At 46.0% G+C, this 18,272-nt stretch overlaps 1 protein-coding gene across 2 annotated transcripts in view; it reads right to left on the reverse strand.

Moving 5' to 3' along the window:
* The window catches only part of BRD7 (bromodomain containing 7), a 43,126-nt gene extending 35,213 nt beyond the window's left edge, over window positions 1-7,913 (reverse strand). Inside the window, exons 1-2 of one of the 2 annotated variants that reach the window (XM_037816419.1) lie at window positions 7,650-7,913; window positions 7,084-7,292 (exon numbers count right to left, since the gene is read on the reverse strand). In XM_037816419.1, coding sequence (XP_037672347.1) covers window positions 7,084-7,292; window positions 7,650-7,698 — 258 coding nt within the window. In that variant the 5' untranslated portion in view covers window positions 7,699-7,913. The remainder of the gene's footprint in view (window positions 1-7,083; window positions 7,293-7,649) is intronic. The other variant, XM_037816420.1, reaches the window with a different exon arrangement.
* Window positions 7,914-18,272: the final 10,359 nt, after the last annotated feature.

The following is an 18,272-nucleotide window of genomic DNA, read 5'->3' on the forward strand; positions in this document are numbered from 1 at the left end:
TACTACTGGACTGGGAACCAGGAGACCTCTTTTAGTCTCAGTTTCTCATCTACAAAACAAGAGGCTTTGATCTCTAAGGTTCTCTCTCCACCTGAAATTCTGATTCCAACTTTCTAATCTTCCTTTTTATGATTCAGAATATACAAGAGACTCCTACTGTGAATCTCACTTACTAATAAAACACAGATATGTAAAACCACACATTAACAGAGTTCTGGCTAACAGTTTGATAGTGCACTTTGTTAATTACACAGAAAAAACCAAATGAAAATACTAATGTTATTTAACTTCAAGAATCCAAGGAAAAAGGGTTTACAGTTATGGTTTATAAAATGAGTACCAATTCTGGCTCTGACACCTATTAATTATAAGATTGTGGACAAACTATATAATTTTTTTGACTCATTTTCTCATCTTTTAAATAGACACAATAATACCCTACTTCAGGGGACTGTTTTAAGGATTAAATAAGATAGTGTATGTGAAATTTTAGCACAGTACTTAGCACCTAATGGGCACTAACACGCATTCAACAAATAAATAAGGTTCTACTGTGTGGATATACAGCAGTGGATAAAACATATGGCCCTGCTTTTAGGAAGCTCATGTGTAACAACAGAGACTGACACTAAACAACTCAAAAAAAAAAAAAAAAAAAAAAGCATGAGGAAAAAATAACTACTGTGGAATCTAATTTAGGTTGGAGAAGTGTGGGAAGAGCTCAATGAAAAGTAACATCCAAGTCGAGATCTGAAGAATAAAAGATTTAGCCTGGTTGAGAGTGGAGGAGAAAGCATTCTAGGTAGAGGAGACACCCTGTACATGAAGATCTGAAGACAGGAGAAAGAAAGAGTGTCTACTTCCGTAACTACAAACACACTGTAGTTTCAGAATAGATTCTAGTTTTGCTGAAATTTGTTCATGACTTAATGGCACGTTATTTTATTAATTTGTGAGTAACACTTTTGAAGCAAATCTCTGCTTCTATTATTACTATACAACACTCACTGCCCTATATCATAGACACACCTGCTTTTCACTGGAGTCCCCAAATAACTCTGTACCTGCAAACTCAGCATCACCTAGCACATAATAGTTGCTAAATAAGTATACACAGAATTCACGCATTAGATGAGATGGCATGAAATAGGAATATGAAAGCATGTGAATTAATAGCTGAAGTCCTTGGTAAGTACTATCCTTTGGACTAGCTACTTTTGGAGGCTATATATGTATTTCAATGATGCTTTCAATACACAAAACAATTTCAAGACTCTCCTTTAACAAATGATTTAAGAATCTACCTGAAAAATCAGTGCTATTACTTCGAAGCTACACCTCATTTTTGGCCCTAGGTGTGAATCACCTGGCCTTGGTCACAACTGGCTCAGTGCTATACAACTTTTGGCTATTTCCAAAATCAAATGTACTGCCCAAAGATAATGATTTGATATAACTCTTGATTTCCAGTGTGTATCAAAAGGAGAGTTCTAAAAATATTCTGAGAAATCTTTAAATAAGTGTACATACTCTCCAAATGGAGACTACTTGGAAGAATGTAAAACCAGCATGCTTTTAAAAATTTGCATTATATACTTTAGCAATATGCACCTTATATATGTAAGCACAATCTGGAGGAGCAGATGATATCCAAGTAATTGTGAGAGGCTTTACCATAAATATCAACAGCTATGTAGATAAACTATTATGCAAAATAAAAACACACACACACACATCACCTTGTAATTTTGCAAAGGTGCCTTAGTTTAAGTGATTTTCTTCTTTGAGTGGCAAGGCACTGACTATCTATTAGTTCAGTTTGAAATGCCCCAACAGGTAGGATCCAGGAAGCTTGCCTACCAAGTAGTGGATTAAAAATAACAGCACATAATGGGTGAGGGTAAGGGTGTATATAGTGGACAAAAGGTAGTTTTGGTTTTATTTAAAGCACGGACTACGTGAAGAAGAGTACAGTATAAAATCTGAAAGGCATTTTAGAGATCAGAAAAGGGTACTGAACTTGAATATGTAGACAGTGGGAAGCCAGTTTCTGAGTGAAGGAATAATAAGAGTTGAGCCTCAGTAAAATTAAAATCTTGGTAAAATCTGTTAACAGTATATTGAAGAGGGCAGAGACTGTGTGTTAGAAGACCTGCTTAGGTGTTGTTCACTGAAATAGCTTAGGAGAGAGGTCTAAGTTCCTTTACGGAACCCAACTTGTTCTTCTGAAAACACAGCTGTAACTCAATTTATGCCTCAACTGCTTCACAAGTCAACTTCAGATTTATATGCTCGAGGTAAGGCTAGTTCTATTGTCAAGGAAGTTATTAGAGTAAAATGAGAAAAACAGTAGTCATTAGGAAAAATCAAAAGCATTAACAGATATAGGATATAGTTATTTATGAAGATGAGCTCAAGTAAAATTTTTAATGAAAATTAAAACTATTATTCATACACAATAAATTCCAATAAACAACTCCTTTATTTAAGAAACTATACTAGGTCCCAAGGGAGATACATATTCATAAAAACCAACATTTGATTGTTTACTAGATGCCACACACTGTCCTAAGTCCTTCATGTAATTGTGCTCTTTTAATCTTTACAAATAACTCTATGAAGTAGATACTGTTGGTATCTCATTTTATTGCCAAGTTAACCAAGGCCCAAAGTGACTAAGAAAGGAACTGCATAGGTGGTGAGGAGAATACAGGAGGTGAAAAGAATGAATATAATCATATTGAACAAAATGGGGATTTTGTCCACACAATTCGTTGACTTGTTTGGTATGACGCCTGCCACACCCAGGATCTCAGGGCTGCTATGGCTTCCCTGGCTGGCTTTCCCACCCTGCTGCTCCATGTGTATCCCACCCAAGGCGGTCTTCTTAATTAGAGATCATGACCTTCCCAGAGAAGGCAGGACTCTGACTAAGGCTATATGAGTACGGTTGCTCCTTTGAGAGAAGAGCTATTTGTTCATTTATTTAGTCAACAAATATTTTCCGGACACCTTCTTTTAATCCACCAGACTCTGTACTAGGCTCAGATAATAAAGATAAAGAAAACCTAGTTCCTAGTTCCTACAGGAATTCAGAGTTATCTGGGAAACCAAACAGAAAGGATTAACAAACTACATGCCCTGGTAAATCCTACTAGAGGTTTGAGTCAAGTGTTCTGCGAGTCCAGGGGAAGTGTTTTCTCATTCTGCCCTGGTGAGATGGGGGAAAGCATCAGAGGTAACAGGTGAATCCACTACTTGGTAGGCAAGCTTCCTGGGAAGGCAAGCTGGGTCCTTCCCCAAATCTTTCATCTTTTCTTTATCTTCCTAAGTAACATGGTCCTTATTTTTAGCAGGGTTCACTGTGCCCCTTCCCTGTCCCCACCAAAGACATTTCTCAGCTTCCCTAGCAGAAGTTTTGTATGCCTTTTTGAAAACCTCTCCAAAGGGAAAGGGCATCTTTTTCTTATGCCCCTCCTCCTTCCTGCTGCGAGGGACTGAGATGACAGTCCAAGCTTGAACAGTCACCACGCCCTCAGGACTAGACAGATCCCAGCCATTCCCAGGCCCAGAGGTGTCACACAGCTGATGCCCCCCAAGAAGAGACCGGAGGCAACTGCTGTTCCTAAAACTTCTTGGAGATCCAAAACACAGTTCGGGGAGGAGTCTCCCTTCCTAGACAACACTAGCAAAAAGAATCCCCCACTCTCCATCTCTGAACTGACCTGAAATAATGGGTTGATCCAAGTAGCCTCTAAGGATCCAAGGACTCCCCCAGAGATCTTCCCAGAAAATGCCCCATGCCCCTTGGTCCTGAGTTCTGGGGAACTGGGACATGGCAATTTCACTTTACCTCTCTGAGCTTCCACTTTACCTTTTATAAAATGGAACCCATCCATCTACCTGGTTTACTCTGCAAGGTGTTTGTGCTGCTTTGAAGCTGTTATGTACCCCCAGACAAGACCATGTTCTTTTAATCCATTCCTGTGGGTGCAGACTTCTTGTGGGTGGGACCTTTTGCTTAGGTTGTTTCAATTGAGATGTCACCCACCCAATTCAAGGTGGGTCTTAACCCTTTACTGGAGTCCCTTATGAAGACAAAAGAGAGCTTAGAGAAAAAGCCTCTGGAGGGACTGAGAAAGAAAAGCCCTGGAGATGCTAAGAGAGGACCCACAGAAGCTCAGAGAGGAGGCTACTGGTACCAGGAGCTGAAGGCAACAAAACCTGGGAGCCACTGACCAGCAGACGGCAGCCATGTGCCTTGCTATCTGACAGAGGAACCCCAGATGCCAGCAACCTTTCTTCAGAGGTTGATGCCTTAATCTGGACATTTTCACAGCCCTAGAACTGTAAATTTGTAAGCTAATAAATTCCCATTGTTAAAAGCCAGTCCATGTCTGGTGTATTGCATTTTGGCAGCTTTAGTAAACCAAAACAGTGTTATATGCAACTGACATCTGTGGATGCAACAACATCTTAATTTGCAAAGCATCAAACTTTAACAGTGGCCAACAATAATCAGAGCCACAGCTAAGAAAGGGCAGAGTGGCTAGAACACAGAGGGGGACTTCCAGGAACTATTCTGAAGATACCCTTATGTAAGTGTACAAAGATGTACACTTGATATGTACAGTGAGGCGTACTGCAGTATTATTTGTAATACTTAAAGGTGATATAAAATAAAATAAAGTATGGTACACCTATATAACCAAACAATATAGAGTCAATAAAGAGATAATCGATCAAACAAGAAATGAAGAATGTAAGCCTATCAGTAGGTGTTATGGCAGTAACTGACAGAACCAAAACCCGGTTACCTCAGCTTCTAGTTAAACAAGATGTTGGCAAAAACAAAGAGAACAGAAGAGACAAGGGGATGGAAGATGTCAACTACCTTAGGAGATGGAAGGCAGAGGGAAGAGTTTTCAGTACAGCGAAAGCAAAATACCTCTTGCCTACAAAGAGGGACAACGATGAGAAGAGTACAAACCCAGAACCTGGAAAAGCTCAGCACTTAGAAACACAAAGAACCAGAGAGGCTCCAGACTTGGAGATGAGTCAAAAATGGGGAGAGATGCTGGAATGAAAGCAGAGAACTGGATAGATGACAAGACCTTCAGTTCCCTTGCTCTGCTTAACTCTGGAAATACTGGCAGCCCGATAAAAACGTTCTTGGGGGAAGGGGAACCTCAGAGAAAATATCTGCAAGTATAGACATTTGGGGGTTCCACACCAAAATGATCAGGTACCTGTTTAGTCACCCTACAGTGGAGCCTATCAGCTGAAAAAACTATGGCTAAAATTCAGTCAGAAGGTGAAGTTCAGGAACTCTCTTTGAAGGAAGAACACAAAAAAACAAAGGGGGGTGGGGGATGGGGTGGCAGGAGAGAAAAACATAAGACAATTAGAGGATGGGTCCAGGAGTCCAGTATCTAAACGGCAGGGGTTCCAGAGAGAGAGAGGAGACAAAACGGAATGAAGGAAATTATCACAGAAATAGTAAAAGCAAACACCTCAAACCTGAAGTCACAAGTATTCACTGTGAAATGTTAGAACACTGAAGATAAAGGAAAGATACTAAACATTTCAAAAGAGCAAATACTGGTCACATACAAAGAACTGAGAATGAAAATGGCAACGGACTTCTCAATAGCAAATCTAAAAGCCAGAAGACAATATAGCAATGCTGTCAAAATTCTGTGAGAAAATAACTTTCAATCTAGAATTCTATACTGAGTCAAACCAAGCCATCAATGAAGTATGAGGGTTAAATAAAGATTTTAAAACACAGAAGAACTCAATAAATCTACCTCCTGGGCATCTTTTTTTAGGAAGCTCCTGTAGTTTAGACTCCACAAAACACAGAAGTAATCAAGGAAGAGGAAGACATGGGATTCAGGAAGTAGGCAGAGGACAGTCCTAGGAGGCTTACTAGTCCAGACTAGAACTGGAGGGGACAGAGTGCTGTCTAAAAAAAAAAGTGTTGCTTGACCGTGTGGAAAACAGAAGTCAAAAAGTCAGATGGGTCAATCTGTTAAAGAGTCTAAAGACTCAGTAACATAACCAATCAAATAAAGCAGTTAACTCACTGGTCAAGATCAGATCTGTATTTGTGTACTGGGCTTGTTTCCAGAGTGAAAGATGATTAAAAAACAAAACAAAACAAAACAAAAACAAAAGAAAGGGAAACATTAAATTGCTCTATATATTGTCACTGTCTAGCCAAATGCAATAGAAGCTGAGGCTGAAAAGAAACAAGATTTAAGATGTTCCAAAGAGAATCCCCTAAGACTTGGTGATCTACCAATGTGTTTAACCCAACAGAGCAGGACACTTCTGTTGTATACGTAAACAGAAAGCAGTTTAGAAAACTGATCTACAGAATACCTTCAAGATCCAATAACTGGTTTACTAAGAATCATTTAGTGACAAGTTAATTTTAGGGAGTGCTGAAGGAGTCTAAGATGACTCCTAGTAAGTGTATGATCATCTCTTAAAAGGGAAATTCATAGTTATCATTATTTTGACCAGTTTCAAACCAAGATGGCAGCTACTTATCCTTTTCTATTAATTGTAAATGGTGAAAGAAATGCTTGTTTTTATTACTGGTGCTATATCCCTTAAAGATATCTGATCCAATTTTCCCTTCAATAGATTTTGTTTTAAAAAATGAGAACTGTTCATTATATATTCCACATTACACTACTCATTTCATAACAAAGTATGAACCTCCACAGATCCCATTCATTTTTTTGACAACCCTCAAATACTGACGTCTTCTTGGGCATGACTTTTATCCTTAGTAGAGGGAAAAAGCATTCTTTGAAGCAGCTCCTGAAAATCAGGACTTAGCCGCTTACTCACCTGGTGTGTGTGGGTACAACCGTTGTCTAAGAGAATAGTCAAATAAAGATCTGCTGAAACCCATAAATGATTCATGTTTCTACTCTGCCCTGCCTGTCAGATTCTACAGGCATTTCAGCATCTCACGCTAAACACAAAATAAAGTGACGTCAGTCCTGGGAGGCTGGATGCTTTAAAGTGATGTCATCAGCAAAGCTGAAATCATGCAACAACCTTTACCTTTACTCTTCTCCGTTTTCTCCCCTTTTCTTCCCCTGGAACCTGCTTCTCTCCTTTCTTTCTCTTTTTCCGCTTTCTGTCCTTGTGTTTGTCATGACCGTTTTTGTCTTCGAAGAGGCTTGAGTCGTGCCCCGAGCTGCCCGTGGAGAGCTCGGTGACTTCGTTCCCTCCCACTTTGAGCACCAGCTTCAAGGGTTTTTCCACATACTCTTCAACAAAAGGAATGAAGCGCGGTTAAAGCAGGGGCGCGCGGTGGGCGCCCTTTCGGGCACCTGTTGAATGACGGGCACTCGCCAAGGGGACACGGCGCCGCCGCCCGCCCCGAACGCTCCCGGGCCTCTCCGGACGCCTCCCGCCAAGGGACCACCCCGGGACCCGGTGGCCTGGGGTTCGAATCCCTCCCCGCCTGGGGTCTGCGCGGCCTCCGGAGGGCCGCGCCCCCTTCGTGGGTCTGGGCCTGCCCTTGGGAGCTGCGGCCCCCGGTCCGCCTCGGGCGCCCGTCGGTAGTTGGAACAAAACCACGCCCGGTCGCGGGCTCGCCGCTCCCCCGCCGGCCCACTCCTCACCCTCATAGAGGTGCTTCTCCGACTTGTGCTTCTTGTGCTTCTTGCCCATATCCGACCGGGCCCCGGTGCCCGCCCCCCGCGCCAAGCCCAGGCCGTGCGGCGCCGCTTCCGGTCCGGGCCAGGCGAGCGGAGGGCGGGAGCGGGGCCCGCGAGACCCCGCGCCGCGAGGCAGGGGGACGGCGCGCGCCAAGCGGCGCGAGGCCCCTCGGAGGAGACCGGGCGCGAGGCCTGGCCGGAGCCGGAGAGCGGCGGCGGGACGGCTGGCTACCCGCGCAGAGGCGACAAAGAGGGCCTCTCGCGCGCGCGGAGGGCGGCCGGCTGCGCGTGGCGGCCCCTGGCGGCCGGAGGGGGCGCTGCAGCCGGCGGGCCTGGGGCGGGGTCTCGGCCGGCGGCACAGCGCAGCGGGCAGCCACGCCCGGACCCGGCGGGTAGCTCGGAACCCAGGGTGTGGATGTCCGAGAAGACCCCGCTCCCCTCCCTTCCCCTCTCTCTCTTTCCCTCTCCGCCCCCAGCCCTTGTCTTCCTGGCTCTGTCTCTTTTCCTCTCTCTCTTTTCTTTTTGTCCCTCCCTCCTTCCTTTCTACTTCTCTTCCTCTCTTTTCTTCCTTTTTATTATTTTTTAAAAATCATTCTACCTTCCTCTTTGCTTCCGTTTTTCATTTCTTTTTAAAAATTATCCCCCCTCCCTCCCTTCTTCCTTTTTCTTTTCTTTCTTTTTTTAATCACCCCCATCCCTCTTTCCCCGATTCCTCCCTCCCTTCCCCCTTTTCCTTGCTTCTCTTTCACAGTATGCATTGAACCCTCTACTGGGTGCCAGATCCAGCACACCCAGCACGTTGGGGATGGACGAATTCTAATCTAAAAAGTAAAAAGTAAAAATAAAACATTGTTATGTGTTGATATGTAAAGGTCTCTGTGCTGGTTTGGAGCTGTTATGCATCCCACAAAAGGCTACGTTCTTTTAATCCATCCCTGTGCTAGCTGACCTATTGTAGGCGGGACCTTTTGGTTCAGTTGAGATGTGACACAGCCCATTCAGGATGGGTCTTAATCCCTTTACGAGGATAAAAGAGAGAAAAAACATACACAGAAGCCCAGAGACATTTTGGAGAAAGCCACTGAAATCAGAACCCAGGAAGGAAGGACCAGCAGACATTGCCATGTGCCTTCCCATGTGACACAGGAACCCTGCCTGCCAGCAGCCTTTCCTCGGAGAAGGTATCTTCCTCTTGATGCCTTAATTTGGACATTTTCATGGCCTTACAACTGTAAATTTGTAACTTAATAAATCCCCATTGAAAAAAACAACCCATTTCTTGTATATTGCATTCCAGCAACTTTAGCAAACTGAAACAGTCTCCAAGAGTTAATTAATGAACAAAAACAACAAAGTATGGACAGAGTGTCTTTACTAAGACCCTTCTGTGGAAGTAAATGTTGATGTCCAGATAAAAGGCTGTGGGCAGATACTCAAGGTTAACAGCAGTTATCTCAGGAGAATAGGGTTGGGGGAGAGGACTATTTTAATTTTATGCTTCTCTCTATTGTTTGAAATACTTTTGCATTTGTTAAATAAAAGAAAAATGAAAAGAAAGAGGAAATTTAGAAATCAAATGAGCTAGAATTAAAGAAGCTCAAAGAAATGAAGAAAATATATCAATTGCCCAGGATGCACACCAAGTGGGAGTCCAGACTGACCCAGTTGCTCTTATAGCTGGATGTCCACTCCTCAAACCTGTTTCTAGCCCTTCTTCTCACTTGCTGTCACCCTTAGGTGCTGAACTTGACGGGGGTGATGAATTATTGGTACTTACCCACATAGAGTGATGAGAAGTGTTTACTATAGCATATCCCCAGATGGTCAGCGTTGGATGCAAGGAAATGAACTGTTGATATTTTTCTATATGACCCCTTGTCAAATAAGAAGAACAGGTAGTATTCTTATTCCCTTTTCATAGATGAAGAAATTGCTGCCCAGGCAATAAGTGGATTTCCAGTTAGTGTTGGAACAAAGACTCAAATGCAGATTTTCTGAATCTGACTCTCAAGGCAGGAACTCCAACTCATCTATTTTTGTATTCCCAGTACCAGTCCAGTGCCTGGCACCTAGAAAGCACCAGAAAATGGTAGTTGAACTGAACCATGCTGTGTCAGGTGGACTCTAAGATCACCCCCGAAGATCCTGGCCTCCTAGGATTCATGTCCTTTTGTAATTCCCTCCCATTGAGGGTTGTTCTAGTTTACTAATGCTGCCAGAATGCAAAACACCAAGGGGTTTATTTGGTTACACAATTACAGTCTTAAGGCCTTCACTGGAGGATGGCCAATGGCGACTGGAAAACCTGCTAGCTGGGAAGGCACGTGGCTGGCATCTGCTTTCAAAGGCTGTCTCCAAAATGTCACTGTAAGCTGAAGCGCCTCTCTCAGCTCCTATGCGTTCTTCAAAATGTTCCTCTTGGCTGTAGCAAGGTTGCTCCTTCTGTCTGAGCTTTTATAGGACTCCAGTGAACTAATCAAGGCCCACATTGAATGGGTGGGGCTACACCTCCATGGAAATTATCCAATCAGAGTTATCACCCACAGTTGGGTGAGTCGCATCTCCATGGAAACGCTCAAAGAATTACAATCTAATAAACACTAATATGTCTGCCCACACAAGATTGCATCAAAGATAATGGCGTTTGGGAGGACATAATACATTCAAACCAGCACAAGTGTGGACTGGCCCAAAGACATCCTGCTAACCAGCAGAGTACGCTAATGTGATGGGATGTCACTTCTGTGGTTAGGTGGTAACTTCTGTCTTGCTGATAGACTCTTTTGTCTTCTTGACTTGCATGAAGCTTTGACGAAGCAAGCTGCCATGTTGGAGAGGCTGAAGTGGCGAGCAACTGAGGGTGGCCTCAAGCCAACATCCAGCAAGGAGCTGAGGCTCTCAGTCCCACAGCCTTTGAGCAACTGAATTCTGCCGACAACCACGTGTGCTTCAAAGCAGATCCTTCCTCAGTGCAGCCTTCAGATGAGACTCCAGCCCTGGCCGACACCTCAACTGCAGCTTTGTGACAGACCCTGGAGAAGAGAACCCAGATGAGTCATGCTGAGACTCCTGGCCCACAGAAACTGTAGGCAATGACGGGTGTGTTTAAAGCCACTAAGTTGTGGGGTAATTTGTTACATAGCAATAGATAGCTAATAAACCTATCGTCACAAACAGGGACACTTTCCCAGCCTGCTACCTATTTCAATAAGAAGGATTACACTGAAACAGCTGAAGCTTATTGGGAAGTTGCCTGTGCAGGGTACTTGGCTAAAGTGTAACACACATTATCCCCTTTCATCCTTCTACTAGCCTGGTGAGAGGAGTTTCTATCCCTGTTACACAGTGGGGGAAACTAAGGCTTGGGAAAGACAGGTGGTTTGCCCAAGGTCACAGAGCTTACTGACCTGGGATTCGAATCCGTGTCTGCCTGCCTCCAAAATGCACATCCTAACTGGCACTCCACACGGCTGTTAGAAACGAGGCCCACATAATCTCCAACGTCCCTTCCCGCATGTTTGGAACAGCATTAGATTAAAACAGGTTCCAGAAGAGGATTCATATGTTTGTATAAACATGGAGGAGTGGATGCTTGCGTATTGAAAAGCATCAGAAGAGAATTTAAAGAATGGAAATTGCTGTTATTTGCTGTTCATGGATTTTGGTGGCAGCTAAATGAAAAAGGAGAACTTGACCAATAAAAGATGACTAGGTAACCTGATGGAATAATTTGCTGATGGTGGGATTTCAGGCTTTGTGATATCTGGGTGGGGGGATGATTCTGACCTTGGCAGTGGGGGGAGGCTTCTTAGCAGCAGCAAGTTGCACCACATAAGGGGAGAGCAAATTCCCTGCTTCTCCTTGGGGAGAAGACGAGGCTGGCTCTGCTCTTCGGGTCGTCCTCTCCAGGGCCTTACTCCAGCCAGGGGCTTCTGTCCATCCCCCTGCAGCAGGGTCTGCAGCTCGGCACCAGGTGGAGGTGCAGTGGTGCACTGGGCTAACGTGGCTCACCAGATCCCTGGAACACGGCCCCCAAAGCTCTCGGGCCCCCTGCTCTGCACCTGTCACCGTGCCTGGACCCTGTGTTCGCGCCCTCCCTGCAGCTCCGAGAAGAGGATAGATTCTACCCATCTTACAGAGGGTGGAGCTGTGACCCCCCCAAAGCTGCACAGCTGGGATTGACCACAGGTCTCAACCCAGGGACCTTCTCAGGTCTCTGCTGGCAGTGACAAGGACAGACAGGACTCACCAGTGTCACATGGCCAGTCGGTGGGAATCAGGAGGGGAACCCAGGCCTGGAGTCGACAGAACGTCGGTCTCCTCACCTGTACAAAGGCAAGGCGATGTTGCCCGCCATGCAGGGTGGCTGTGAGGAGATGGTGCCCACAGATCCGCAGGGTGCTGTAAGGAGATAATGTGGTCAAAGCCCTGAGTGGAATGCATGGTATATAGTAAGAGCTCAATAAATGTCAGTTGCTGCTATTAATTTAAAATTTTTGTGATCCTTTAAAAACGAAATTCAGTTACTATCACTGCTCTGCTCAAAACTGTCTCGTGGTCCCCATCTCACGCAGAGTCAAAGTCAAATCCTCATGCTGGTGGGCTCCGGGAGAGTCTGCGGAGGAAGAGGAGGAGGGAGACACGGAGAAGGCTGGCCACTGGGGGGTGTGCCATTCCCAGGAAACCGCCGCTGCCCAGCTCAGCCCGGAGATGGCCCCTCTCCGGGCCCTGCCTCTCTGCAGAGGCGCTGCCGCCCAGGGCCTCAGAGCCTGGTGTGCCTGCGGGGACGGGGCTTGGGGACACCGCTGACAGGCCGGCCCCCCACTCTGGGGTAGAGCGTGGTTGCCTTCAGTGGCCGGCAGGGTCAGTACTCGGTGGCCTAGTTCGGGGGAGACCTGTTGGGGATCTTTTCCCGGGTATCTCCTCACTGTTAAGACAAGAAAGAGACCCCGCAATCCAGACAGACTGAAAGTCCCGAACAGCAGGGGCTTCCATCATGCCCTCCCCTCTGCTCAGCTGCGCGCCTCACCGCCCTTCATGCAGTGAGGCTGGGCAAGGAGCTCCGGGACCCGGCGTCCTGTGGCTGGTGGCTTCTTCTTCTCCTCTGAGGAACAGACAGGGTGGCTGAGGGGGTCTCGCATGAGGGTCGGGGAAAGTGAGGAGTGCAGAGGCTTTGTGCACAGTGAAGCAATGTCTGAAGTGGAGAGGCACCTAAAGGGGGAGGGAAGGGTCTGTGCTCCTGCCCTGGGGTGTGGGCACAAGGAGGGAGGGGGCATTTCTGGAGCCCAGGTCCCTGGCAGCTGCAGCAGGTGCCCCAGTATGGCCGCACAGGAGGGTCTGGGGATTCCTGGAGCCTGCAGCTTAGTGCCACCAGGAGAGGCCCCGAGCTGTCCAGTCAGTGGGCAGCCCTGAGGGGTGCAGTGCCCTGAGTGATTTGCTGTGACAGGCTGTCAACAGTGTGGCTTCCGGGGGTGCTCAGGTCACTGGGGGAGCTACCCCAGCCGCCTGCCTCTGAATGAGCAAATGGGAGGCAGCCCACGGCAGCTCGCTCATGGGGAGCCGTGCCACCCCCACCCTCCTGTGTGCTATGAGCTGGGAACACAGGGGATGCAAAGCAGTTTACAGTCTCCCAAGGGAGACACATGTGAACAGGTGATGGCACAGGTAGTTATTAATCGCAATCAGGCTAAATATTATGAAGGAAAACAATGGCAATGGGTATGATAATAGGGCTTTGACCTGGCCTGGGGATTCAAGCAGGACCTCCCAGGGGAAGCCACACTTGTCCTAGAGGATGAGTCTTAGGATGAGTAGTATAGAAGTGGAGCCGAGATGGGGATTTATTGGGACAGCAGTCAGTAAAACCCCGTGAGGGCGTCAGAGAAGCAGGATAGGGCAGGCTTAGGAGCAAAGCAAGGAGGAGGTCTCCTGTACCCTAAGCCCATGGTGGGGTCAGGGCTGTTGGATCTGGAACATGAATTGCACCACAGAAGAACCTCGCTTGGAGGAGAGGGGCTGGTCTCTTGTACTCAATGTCAGGCAGTGTGGGCGGCCCAGTGGCCAGCTTTGTCCCAAGGGAAGTCTCCGGAGAAAGTGACAGCTGTGGGCCCTCAGCAGACTCAGAGCTGCTGGGTGGGGGAGATGCCCCAGCCCAGAAAGAGCAGCTGAATGGGGTCTTGACCACATCTACTGAACAGGCAGATGGAGCAGCACCCGCGAAGGTGAGATAGTGCAATTCAAGGAAGAGACAAAGTGAGATTTGGAGAAAGAGAGAGGAGGGGGACAGCGCCTGGAGATAAGGCTGGGGAGGAAGGCAGGGCAGGGCTGAGCAGAGCCTTGTAAGAAGTGGCAGACATGTTTAACTGTGTTCAGGGTGCCTCTGAAGGCAGGGGAAGTGGGGGCGTGACCAGATTTGCATCTTAAAAAGAATACTCTGGAGGTTTGGGAGACAAGGCAGGGAGAATAGCTAGGAGCTGATGTGGTCTTCCAGGGGGAGATGGTAGTGGCTTGGATCAGTGTGGAGGCCATGGCGGTGGTGAAATGGGATCATCTGAGAGTTATTTAGTAGGAAAACCTAAGCTGCCCATGAGCCACCCAGGATGGATGCATGTGTCTGGTCTCAGAGCTCAGATCCAAAAACTGACATTTGGCATAGAGACGTCTCTGGAACCCCAGGAGTGAACGAGGTCACCCAGAGGGCAGAGGAGAGTGGCCAGCAAAAGTGGAGCTTTGAGGAGCTTCTAACAGGTCAGTGAAGGAGAAGAAAGCCACACAGGAGACTGAGCAGGAGCAGCCAGAGGCAGGAGGAGAACCAGCAGAGCAGGGTGTCGTGGGAGGGAGGATGGGGCACCAGCAGTTTGGCTGTGGGCAGGTGGAGGAGCAGAGCTGCTTCTGGTGTCGGGGACTCTCCAAGTCCTGGAAGGGTCTGCTCAGGGAGACAGGGCTGGGAAGGGTAGGCCAAGCAAGTAGGACTGACTGCGTGTACAAGGGCACTGAGGCAGAGAGGCTGAGGGGACTGGTGTGAGCTGGGATGCTGGGGAGGCAGGAAGGGATGATGAGAAAGAGAAGCTGAGGCCTTGAATGCCAGTCTGTGGAGTGGGGACTTCGTTCTGTAAAGTGGGATAAACCAGATCAGATGGCCTCCTTGGTTACAGCTGGGCATTTTCCAGGAGCCCAGGGCTGGGATAGACAGCCGGCTGCTTGGAGATGGCCCTGCAGAACCAGCACAAGCCCCACCTTCGCCCCTCAGAGCCCTGCCCTGGGGATGGGACCCAGGATGGAATTCTCATCATAGGAAGCTGCAGTGTACATACGTGTGTGGTAAACCTTTGTCAGACTCTGGCAGGTGTGTGTGTGTGTGTCTGTGTCTGTGTCTGTGTGTGTGTGTGTGTGTGTGTCTGTGTGTGTGTCTGTGTGTGTCTGTGTGTGTGTCTGTGTGTGTGTGTGTGTGTGTGTGTGTGTGGAATGTGCCGCTCAGATCTCTAGAGCCGTCCTGGCTTTTAGAGAAAGCTGGAGGAGTTCTGGGCTGGTTGCTTTCAAACTCTGTTGGTTCTGGAGAATTTCTTCCGATGTTCTGGCAGTGTCTGACGGAAGCTTTATTTAAAATAGATGTGTAGATTGTAGATTTGTCTTGATTCAGTTATCTAGTTTTAAACTCTTTTGTTAACCTAAGTAATATGTGTTCATTATAGATAAATTTGAAAACACAGATAGACACAAGGTGGAAGCTTTGAAATTGCTCAGGGTCCCACTGCTTTCCTTTAACATTTTGGTGTATGTAATTCCAGAAATTTTTCAATTAAAAATGTTATTATAATTTTTCGTGGGTGTTAAATTTTTTTTTCCCAATTTGTTCTTCAAATTAAAGTGTAGTAGTAATTCTTGTCTCCCTGCCTCAGGAGCTATGTCCATGATATTCTTTTATTGTGTGATAAAGAGTGTGTCTTTCTAGAGCCTTGCTACTCAAAGTGTGGACCAGTCACATCAGCATCACTTGGGAGCTTATTAGAAATGCAGAATCTGCCCCCCCACCCCCCAAGAACTGTGGAATCAATCTACATTTTTAACAAGATCCCTGGGTGAGTCATATATATATGTATAAAAGTTTGAGAAGCACCAGTCTAGAACATTAGATTATACCTACACTTCGTTTTCTCGGATAAGAAAAAGGGAGCCTCTCTCTAAAGTTGGAACAACTAGATACCAAAAGGAGACCTTTGACAAAACTAGACAAGCTCAGATGCTCTTTTTGTTTGTTTGTTTGTTTGTTTGTTTTTTACTCACACACCTGGTGGAAGGATAGAAGACATTTAAGGGGCTTTTTCATTTGTCTCAATTATTTAAAAACATACATGTTTTTATTAGAGAAGTTGTAGGTTTACGACAAATTGTGCATAAAATACAGAGTTCCCACATACCACCCTACTAATAACACTTTGCATTAGTGTGGTACATTTGTTACAATTGATGAAAGCACAGTTTTATAATTGTTCTACTAACTATAGACCATTGTTTACAATAGTGTTCACTGTTTGTGTTGTATAGTCCTACGTTTTAAAAAATTTTTATTCTAGTAACATGTATATAATCTAAAATTTCCCCTTTCAACTACATTAAAATATATAATTCAGTGTTGTTGATTACATACACAATGATGTGCTACCATCACCACCATCTATTACCAAAAACTTATCCATCAACCCAAAAAGAAACTCTGTATTAAACAATATTTTTAACTATCTGAAAAAAACTACAATAAAAAACAAAACCCCATGCATATGCAAATGTACTATATAACCAATTTCTATGCTTTGGAAACAAATAGGACATTAAAGCTTGGGTCTTTTATATCATCAAAAATATAAAAAGTAGATGTTAGAACTCAACTTAAAAAAATGAAATACATTCATGTTAACAACCTACTGCTTTTATTTCTTACACATAGGGGTTCTGTTTAAGACTTCATTTGAAATAAGAAGTTGCTAAAAATCTTTGAAAACCATTGGATGATATGACCTCTTGGGGCCCTTTCATGGCTCTGTGGTTCCATTAGACAAAACACTGTAATGATCAAATGTTTTTCTTTCTAAAATTCCATCTTTTAGCAGACCACCAAGCCACACAGATTAGTGGAGTTTGGACGTGCGACTGAACAAATTCAACTGGAACATGAGGCAGAGTTAGTGCACTAAACTGGAAACCAGGATGTCTGGTCCTCATCTACAACTTTGGATTGCTTGGCCTCCATGTGACAGTCAGGATGCTGTGTTTGGTAGTGACAGAAACCCACCCCTGACCAGGTTGAGCTTCAGGTATGGCTATATCCAGGAGCTCAGATGATGGTCCAAGACTCAAGCATTCTCAATCTCTTGGCTTGCTTCCTTCTGCTTTGGCCCCATTCTTAGACAGGGCCCCAAGAGCCTCCAGCACTTCCAGCCTGGAGAAGAGAGAATGCTCCCTTTCCCCAGTGGTGGTCCACCAAAAGCCATGGGTTTATCTGATTGAACCGATTTAGGTTGTGTGTCCATGCTGAACCAATCACTATGAAGAGGTGGGGGTGGAAATTGGTGATAAACCAAACCTAGATCCCACAAGTCGACCACTGGGGCTTAGCCTACATTGGGGATCCCCAAGGAAAATTAGGGTGCAGTTACCATTAAAGAGAATGGATGCTGGATGGGCAAACAACAAAGCAAAAACCAGTCCAAAACAGATATCCACCTGCCATGTGGGGGTAACTTCCCCCGGTCTGGAGGGGACCGTTTGTGTGAGTCTGGAGAGGTGAGGATGTGAACTATGGGGTGATTATTATCTGCTCAGAGACGAATGGGCCCCTGAGACATCTTGCTGCATAACTTCAGCTGATATTGTATAAAAGCACACTGTATTTAGCAAACTCAACTCACGTCACAAAATGTCAAATCTTGCCTCCCCCCCACCCCCGCCCCTGACTGGCACTCCTAAAAAGCTGGCAGTGAGGCTCTTACCTGCTGATCAAATTCTGGTCGACCTGGTCCACGCTGGCTCTGCTCATTAGAGATGCACATGTCTATTTGCTCAGGAAGTGCAACCAGGGGGGCGTTTTCTGCCTCTCTCTCCTGCGAGCTTGTCTTTCCCAGGCCAGTGGAGACTTGGAATTCCTGACACTCTCAGCCCTTGGAGAAAATCTGTGAGATCAGCCAGATCAATTCACACTAAATTTTACAACATCATTGATCTCTTAGACTTAGAACTGCTGAAGATTTGTTGCTGTTCAACCATACACATAGGTGTTTTGGAAGACACTGACAAAAGGGCTTCTTCTAGTTTCTGAGGTACAAAAGGAAGAAAATGTTTTCCCTTTATTCGGGAGGAGAAACTTGGCAGGGAGGTAGGGTGGGGTGGGGTGGGGTGGTGGGGGGTGTGGAGGGAATCAGCATTCTCCGTTCCTGCCTATGTAGCTTCCGTCCAGGGTAAGATCCCTTCCTCAAAGCCTTCCCAGATGCCCCCAGCTGGAACAAGTAGCCCCTCATCTGTGCCCTCTTGATGTTGGGTTAGAGCCACCATATCTCCCAGCTTCCCCTGTGGCCTGATGTCAACATGCTCTCC

The sequence above is a fragment of the Choloepus didactylus genome, chromosome 22 (assembly GCF_015220235.1).
Source record: "Choloepus didactylus isolate mChoDid1 chromosome 22, mChoDid1.pri, whole genome shotgun sequence".
Lineage (NCBI taxonomy): Eukaryota > Metazoa > Chordata > Mammalia > Pilosa > Megalonychidae > Choloepus > Choloepus didactylus.